Source organism: Vicia villosa, linkage group LG1 (genome assembly GCF_029867415.1).
Source record: "Vicia villosa cultivar HV-30 ecotype Madison, WI linkage group LG1, Vvil1.0, whole genome shotgun sequence".
Lineage (NCBI taxonomy): Eukaryota > Viridiplantae > Streptophyta > Magnoliopsida > Fabales > Fabaceae > Vicia > Vicia villosa.
Genome location: NC_081180.1, coordinates 23,609,608 through 23,618,298, shown reverse-complemented (window position 1 = coordinate 23,618,298; position 8,691 = coordinate 23,609,608). Strand labels below are relative to the sequence as shown.

General features: G+C 29.5%; 1 protein-coding gene across 4 annotated transcripts; it reads right to left on the bottom strand.

Moving 5' to 3' along the window:
• Positions 1-5,754: 5,754 nt before the first annotated feature.
• Positions 5,755-8,049, bottom strand: LOC131602831 (eukaryotic initiation factor 4A-III homolog B-like). Of its 4 annotated transcripts, none has more exons than XR_009284148.1 (7): positions 7,770-8,049; positions 7,268-7,386; positions 6,994-7,182; positions 6,783-6,902; positions 6,285-6,405; positions 5,986-6,209; positions 5,755-5,915 (listed from the first exon to the last, which is right to left on the bottom strand). XR_009284148.1 is itself a non-coding variant. In XM_058875036.1 (5 exons), the coding sequence occupies exons 2-4, from the start codon at positions 7,370-7,372 to the stop codon at positions 6,861-6,863; spliced, it is 336 nt and encodes a 111-aa protein (XP_058731019.1). In that variant the 5' UTR covers positions 7,373-7,386; positions 7,770-7,888; the 3' UTR covers positions 6,270-6,348; positions 6,783-6,860. The 4 variants fall into 4 exon arrangements, 1 of the variants encoding a protein (XP_058731019.1); XR_009284147.1 differs by having other exon boundaries at positions 5,757-5,915; positions 6,285-6,348; positions 7,770-8,047; XR_009284149.1 differs by having other exon boundaries at positions 5,758-5,915; positions 6,007-6,209; positions 6,285-6,348; positions 7,770-8,046.
• Positions 8,050-8,691: the final 642 nt, after the last annotated feature.

Sequence of the window (8,691 nt, the reverse complement as noted above, 5' to 3'; positions counted from 1 at the left end):
ATTATTATTATTATTATTATTATTATTATTATTATTATTATTATTAGTTTTTCATCCTTTTCAATTTACATGAGATAGAGACTACTAATAATTTAATTATTATAATAATTATGTATATAAAAACAAAGGTTTATGATTATTTCAAGTATGCTATATACTAGGTTTTATACGTAGTGTCGGTTTCTTAGGTACTACTAATAGCATGGCTCATAAATTATGTAGACCTATAAAATATGGCCATGGTTTTCAGATTTATACTCACAGAAGAAACTAACATATCAACCCTTCTATTGACTCCTTAGGCATTTAGGAAATGAAACATCAAGTAGATTTTTCAATTCCAAAGATTGGCCAGCAGAAAATAGACAAATCCAATGAGTTGCAGAAGTGGAGTTCTCATTCAAAGCCTCAAATTCTCTGTCAATACAAATTTTATCCAACCTATTTGACTGCTGAGGTGATCCAGATGAAGGTAGAAGATGTCAAATGCAATGAAGTTGTTTCAAGATTCATAATAGAAAAAACTACAAAGTTGTAACAGAGAAGCTTGGTTGGGTAATGAGATGAGGTTCGTGGTTAATTCATGATGGAGAAACTTTTAAATAAGTATTGTTATTTTCTTTCTAATGAAACTTTTGGAGGCATGGTCTTTTATCCTTTTGCAAATGATTAATACTCTTCATGTAATAGTGTATACAATGAAACAAGTATTTGTAATGTTTCATGTTTGGTCAGTTATGGAAGATCCTAAGGAAAAGATTTTTGCAGCTTTATGTATTAGGCTGTGATCTAAAGGTTTTACTTCTTTTCATACGTAGATACTCTCTCTCCGGCCTTATTTATAATATTTATAAGGAAATTTTTCTTTTAGGTTCATTGAGTAATGAATGTATCTGATCTATATAAAATATCAGATATATTTATTATTCAATGAACCTAAAAAAAGAATTTTTGCTTATAAATAAGGTCAGAGGGAATATGTTATCTAAAGTTTTATGGATCATGCCAACGAGTGCCCCAGGAGCACTGATTAAGGATTCCAAATATAAAAATATTCTTTAAATAAATCAATTATTTAAAATTGCAATGCATTGAATACAAGTGTTTTTAAGAAAAATATACCTTTTATTTCTTACAATAATCAATTATTTTAATTTTCACTACATTTAATAAAAGTATTTAATAAACAAAATATACCATTTTAAACTCTTAACCAGTGTCTCTGCAACACTCGTTAGCATTACCCACGTTTTATTTAAAGGTAAATTATATCTTTAATTCATTAAGATAACTAACATCTAGATTATATCTTAGTAATCATTACAACATCTAGTTTATCAAATAAAAAGATTTTATTTAAAATTATTTATCTTATATGATATGAACTTTTTTTTTCAAGAGTTGTTGGTAGACTTCATAATGCTCTTGATCAAGGTTGTTAGAACGGAGTTTTTATTTTTACTCGTTTTACTTAGATAAAATCGAAACGTAAAATCATAGAGTTTATCTCATATTAAAATTATATATATATATATATATATATATATATATATATATATATATTATTTTAAATGCGTTAATTATTTAAAATTTTAACTTAATTATAAAACAAAAAAAATACTATATCATCACAATAAAGTGTAATATTCACAAACTCGTATCAAACTATATAAATTGTCCACCAAATCATAAAATGTAACATTCAAAAGATTATTAAAAAGCAATAGTTTCATAAATTTTTCACGTTAAAAAAAAACAAATCTTTTCATCTTCAACTTAATCTAAAGTTCATTCCTTCTACAACATCATCTTCACTAGAACATTCATATTAGACTTGATTAAATCCATCTCCAAATATTAAAGATTATTTAATATTATAACCAAGATAAGAATGTGAATAAAATTAAAAATTCACAGAAAAAATTTATAGACCAAAATATAAAATGTGATTTATAAATTTTGACAAAAAAAAGTAAAATCCGGTCAAAGAGTAAAATCCAACAATTTTACACGATTTCACTGATTTAAAAAAGATTTAAATCATTTAAAATCGTTCCGGAATACGATTTTACATAAAAAAAGTATTGCCTACAATTTAACACAAAATGTTGACCTATAAACGTGAAATCTATTTATATAGTTTAGGTTTTAAATCGAGATTTTAACAACCTTGCTCCTAACGGTGTGAGGTGCATCTATGAGAATCAAATTAGTGATGACACTTAATTTAGAGTTTTAGAATAGTGTGGACCTGGCCTAATCTCCTATTTATAATAGGTTTAAGGATTTTGAGATTTTAGAACCTTCTATTAGGGACAATTGTCTCGAAAGAAAGACACAAGAAGTTCCATAGATTAACATTTGACAACCTCTAAGAAATCAGCCAGCTCTAATAAGGTGTACTGTTAGGATAAGACCATCTCAAAATTCTAATGTACTAGAATCTTCTTAATGGAAAATTTCCTAAATATGCTGACATCATTCAATCTAATTTTTCATCTGATCTAACAATCATTGTGTGCTTGGTGGGTCTTGGCGTGGTACGTTTCTAGGGTATGGCCACTCTACGATCCCAAGATTTTAAGTCATTCAGTGGAAAAGAAAATATTCTTTTTAAAAAATAAAGTGATGAAAAAAAAATCTCCCTTATCCGCTAGGCACTTTTGAATCCAAGAAAAACCAATATTTTTATAGTTCGACCACATTACATCCAAAATACCTTAGAGATCAATAATTGATTATGTATTTTGTAATATTGCTTAGATGAAATGCAAAATATTTTTATAGTTGATGCATTGTATTATACTTACGGAAACACTAACCATTTGAGTGATACTTAGTGAGATCATAACTCTGATGAATAATTAATTGTTGATCTACCCATACTTTCGTTAAACAAGTTTTTCATATTCATTTGAGTGATACTTAGTGAGATCATAACTCACATGAAATATGCATATTGAATTTTTATGAACTAATTGTGTTGATTTTACTATAATATGCATATTGAATTTTTATGAACTAATTGTGTTGATTTTACTATAGGAGAATTGATAAGTGCCAAAATTAAATAAAATACATAAGCACATATTAACTTGATTTGCAATTAAAGAATGAAAACCTCTAGTTTATCATTAAATAAAGATAAAAAAAAATACTTGTATGAACTTTTTAATTTTGTATTTTCAATGTACAAGTAAAAAAACAAGAAAAAAAGACCAAAAAAAACACTCAAGGACCTTGCCAAGTAAGAACAAATTTCAAAGAATACATTCTCAGTAAGCGAAGAACAGGGTCGCGCCAAGCGAGTAATTGCGAAAAAGATGACTTTAGAGCCAAGCTACTTGAGTCAAGTTCATTGCTCACTAAGTAAAGAATGATTGTTTATTGATTCTGGACAAAGTTACTTCAAAAGAAATGAAGAGTTTGCCTGCTAAGCGAGAATGAGTGGCGTGCTAAGTGCAATATTACGATAAAGACCACTTGCAGATGCTGGCTTGACTTGGACGAAAAGAAACCCAAATTTTCTAAGCGGGCTAAAATCCTTGCTTAGCGATAAGGCCAAGTTATAACTATAAAAATAGTAATTCAAACCAGTTCAGATGGATAAATTTTGTTGGATTCTTGGTGGCTCAGATAAATTTTAGTTATAAATGCACTTATTACCAAAATTAAAACATGAGAGGAGAGGGGAAAAAGAGTGACACCATAAGTGTTGTCCGAGGAATCAACAAATATTCGTTTCAACGTATTTCTTATAGATTGTCATTGTAAAGCTAGTATGAGTAAGCGTAGATAATTTCTCTTATGTTGGGGTTAGATGTAGCGTCCAAATTTTCATGCAACGACTACGGTCGGGGTGTCCTATGTAATTTTTATTATCTTTAATGTTGATGAATTCTTCATGTTTAATGCTTGTTTTGGATTAGCTACCTAAAGCACATTTTCATGGATTTGATTCGATATCGAGAGATACTTTTCATTTCTTAATCCAAGTTTTTCATCTATTAGATGACAAACTCTAGAGATACATTTACGTTTAGTATCTACGTGAACTATCAAAGCTTAATGTTATAGTATTGGTTAATAGTATGAGACATTGTCTATTAGGTAGTACAATTGATTTCACGTTGTTGGCTCAGACATGACCTATTACGCAGAGTGATGAGTGGTAATATTAATAGTTGTTTATAATTCCGTATAACATATCATGATCATACATGAGGATAGGATGATGGAAAATAACCTTAGAAATTTTTTTCAACTGTTAACACCAAAATTCATTTTTTTTTCAAACCATCCTTAACATCATAAAAACTATTGAACGATCTTGGAAACACAACCAGTCCTTGTGAATATGAAAAAAATATGCAATGTTGTACTTATCAACAACTATATGGTAGGAGAAGTTTTAAGACAAACAAATGCAAAAACTTTCCATGCTATACATTATGCAAGCAAGATTTTAAATGACGCTCAAGTTAATTATGCCACCATTGAATAAAAAATACTTGCAATGGTATATGCATTGGAAATTTTTTTATCCTATTTAATTGGCTCCAAGATTATCATATACACTGACCATGCGACTATCAAATATTTAATGATTAAATTTGATTCCAAACCAAGATTAATCAGATAGATGTTCTTATTATGAAAGTTTGATGTGGAAATTAAAGATAAAAAAGGATAAGAGAATATTTAAAGATGATTAGATATCCAGACTAGTAAAAAAAGAAATAACCAGATAAGGACATGAAGTATTGGAAGAATTTTCTAATGAACAACTCCTCGTATTACAAGAAAGGTCGTAGTTTGGTGAGATGACCAATTAAAAAGTTAATACTCTTATACCTGAAGATTTCAATTGGCACAAAAAGAAGAATTTTTTACGAGATGTCAATCATTATGTTTGGGATGTCTCTTCAAGGTAGGAGTTGTCAGTTTGTTAAGGAGGTGTATGACAAAGCCACTAGTACAAAAATGTTAATTTACACCCGTTTTTTATTAAATCTACACCCATTATTTTTAATAAAAATCGGGTGTATATCCACAGGGTGAGAAATGTCTAACGAATTTACACCCGTTATTTTTAACAAAAATCGGGTGTAATTTGGCGTAATTACGTTTTTAATTACACCTTGTTTTAATAAAAATCGGGTGTAATTGGGCGAATTACGTTTTTAATTACACCTTATTTTAATAAAAATCGGGTGTAATTGGGCGTGATTACGTTTTAATTACACCCTGTTTTAATAAAAATCGGGTGTAAATGAGCTTAATTACGTTTTAATTACACCCTGTTTTAATAAAAATCTGGTGTAATTGGGCTTAATTACGTTTTAATTACACCCTATTTTAATAAAAATCGGGTGTAATTGGGCTTAATTACGTTTTAATTACACCCTATTTTAATAAAAATCGGGTGTAATTAGGCTTAATTATGTTTTAATTACACCCTATTTTAATAAAAATCGGGTGTAAATATGTTCTTAATTACACCCTATTTTAATAAAAATCGGGTGTAAATACGCCATTTATGAATGAACAATTATATCTATTTACACCCTATTTCATATACACCATTTAGTTATATTTCATTTTCAATCATAATATTGCAAATATTATAAAATCATACACATAAAAATCATATTTTAACTAAGTCAAAATATTTTTAATATTAACCAAAAAGTATACAAAATCATGTACAGTCATAATATTTCAAGTATTATAAAATCATACACATAAAAATTATATTTTAACAAAGTCATAACACTTTCTTCATATATAATTTTACGACATGCTTGACGGTTAGCTTCAGTGTTCTCTAGTCCAATTGAATCCAACCGCTTTCCGCATGTAGCATTGAATTCATCCATGGCCAAAATACCACGCCCTAGAGAAGCAATTGTTTTCTGTATGCAAAAAAACAAGACACAAGAAATTATTACAAGAAAGAGCCACATGTATCGATGTTAACCATACCGCGGTTTTGACGAGTCTAACCATGACTCTGATACCACTTGTTGGGCAGTTCGGAAAGCGTCGAAAGTGTCAATGATGATAAACATTCAGGTTCTAAGAGACTTTTATACTGCATATCCACCAAAAAAATCATTTATTTATTTCATGTCATACACATCTTTCATGGGAAAGCACTTGCGAAGTTGTGCCAGACCAGAGTCAACACCCCAGAGTGAAATCATACCCTGATATATCACATGGATAATATAAGTATCACAAATGGAATTTATATGATCCATAAACTAGTAATGAAGACATACCAGGCATGCTACAGCACTAGTCCTCCCGTGTTCCTCGTGTTTGAAAAGCCAATCTTCAAAATAGCTCCTTAAGCAATGTTTATGGCAGTTAAAAATAGTAGCTTCTGATTTCTGAAAATAACTTCACACAAACTTGCATTTCAGATTATTTTTTGGCTTTTAAAATATGAGCACCAAGTTCAACACATGTATAAAAAATCATAACCAATTGTTCAACAATCACTTGCAACTATTAATAAAAATTCATAACCAAACGTAACATGTTTAACACATGTATAAAAATCATAACCAAACGTAACATGTTTAACACATGTATAAAAATCATAACCAAACGTAACATGTTTATTGAATCGCTTTCATCACAAAAGCACAAATTTATTTAGGTAAACACTGAACACAGACAAGATAGAATAAAATAAATGGGGTTTTGTGTGAGCATTTGACAAATGGGGTTTTGAACATATGTAACCATATGTAACCATGACAATTTTCATTTACCTTTCGCTTGGTGTTGCAGAATATAACAGCTTGAGCTATAGTAAGTCTATCATAAAGATCACACAGAGTATCAAACTTTCATTCCTCCCTCTCAACCTCAACAAAGTATTGCTTAATGCACTGTAATCAGGGAGCAAAGTAATTGCTTCAATATCAATATCCTGTTAAAGATGAAAAAGCAGAAATACAACGAAAGCAATTGATTAATTACCTCCAATGTCAATTCATCACGTTTTACAAGGATCCTTACAGGATCTGTCATGAACTTATTTGTCATCTCCAGTACTTCATGAGGTAAAGTAGCGGAAATCAAGACAACCTGAAGACTAGGTGGGAGGTATCTGTACACATCATAAATTTGATCTTTAAACCCTCTGCTCAGCATTTCATCAGATTCATCCTGTAACCAAAAAGAAAAATATAACATAATCATTGACACGACTACAAAAAGAAGTAAAAAAAAATCAATAGAAGGAATGAACTACCAGAACTAACAACTTGATAGCCCCCGTGCACAATGTTCTCCTTTTGATCGTGTCACAGACTCGACCAGGGTTCCCAGATACTACATGAACTCCTTGTTCAAGCATGCACTGGAATCTAACTACAAAATCATAATTGTAACGCCACTTGATAACAAAATCATAATTGACCAGGATTCCCTGTAGCTTTGTCACTTGCCAACATAAAGAATTCAAATATATATATATATATATATATATATATATATATATATATATATATATATATATATATATATATATAACCCCTATTTGAATCATAGTTTTAGGAACTCTGGCAAATTAATGGAATATTTGCTGAAAGCATAATGATTATGTAAAACTGTAGCAATTCAATAATAATATAAGCCATTTTTCAACAAAAATTGTTAAAATAAACCAGCACGCCAACTACTTAAACATGAGTGGCTAAAGCCAACAACAACATGACTTAAGCTATAAAGGAAGAAGTACAGTGCCAGCATACCTGAAATGCATTTATCATGAAAACAAGGTAATTTGTCTTCTCTGCAATATTCAGTTCTCTTCCCTATAGTAATATTTGAACATGAGATTCAGCAAAATGTCAAAATACAAGCTTCTCACTTCACTAGTTAAAAGAAAAGAGGTAGAAAAATAAACAGCTAACAGTCCAATTCTATAATCTAATGGCAAAAGTACACTTAACAAAATAATGAAAACTGAAAGCTAGCAAATAATAATAGATGAAATCATGACATCCTGTGAGATGCTTCATCATAATCACAATATCCATTCTTGTCAAAAGGAGTGAAACACCTTGGTCAAACACAAACATATCATAATAGTATTTATGTTTCTAAACACAAACATTCTTGTTAAAATAAACCAGCACGCCAATTACATTTCACTGTTACGATATTAAGGGTCCAATGGAAGTGAAGTGGATGTGACATTTGCAAGATCAACTACAAATATTTTAAAGATGATGAAATGTCATGAACTATTTGTTCTTGAAGAAATATGATATTAAATTTAGGTTAAAAAATATATGTTATCTTATGGATTATGTGCATGTGATAACAAAGATCAATGTTAAATTATGTTATTTTAGAATCTCTGTCTGATATTGTTGGTATATTTTGTGTATGTGATAATAAGCGAGAATTCATATTTCATTATTCGGACAAATCCATAAAAAAAATATTTGTGTTCTATGAATGTGATAACAGGGTGGATCTAGATAATTTCAATATCCAGATAAATCCCTAAAACAAATTGCTTATGTGTTATGTCTACTTGATAGCAAATAGAGAATTCAAATTTCAAAATTCAGTCAACCAAATTGCTTGTGTGTTTGGTTATGTGATAGCAAAAGATAAATTCGAATTTTAATGTCCGAACATATTTTTTATTTGTATTTGGCAGGG

Excerpts from the sequence above, each read along its gene's own strand:
- LOC131602831 (XM_058875036.1), bottom strand. The coding sequence starts at position 7,372 with ATGCTTGAACAAGGAGTTCATGTAGTATCTGGGAACCCTGGTCGAGTC. Across the intron at positions 7,183-7,267 it reads CTATCAAGTTGTTAGTTCTG|GATGAATCTGATGAAATGCT; the intron begins GTAGTTCATTCC and ends TTTTGGTTACAG. Across the intron at positions 6,903-6,993 it reads GTGATGAATTGACATTGGAG|TGCATTAAGCAATACTTTGT; the intron begins GTAATTAATCAA and ends CCCTGATTACAG.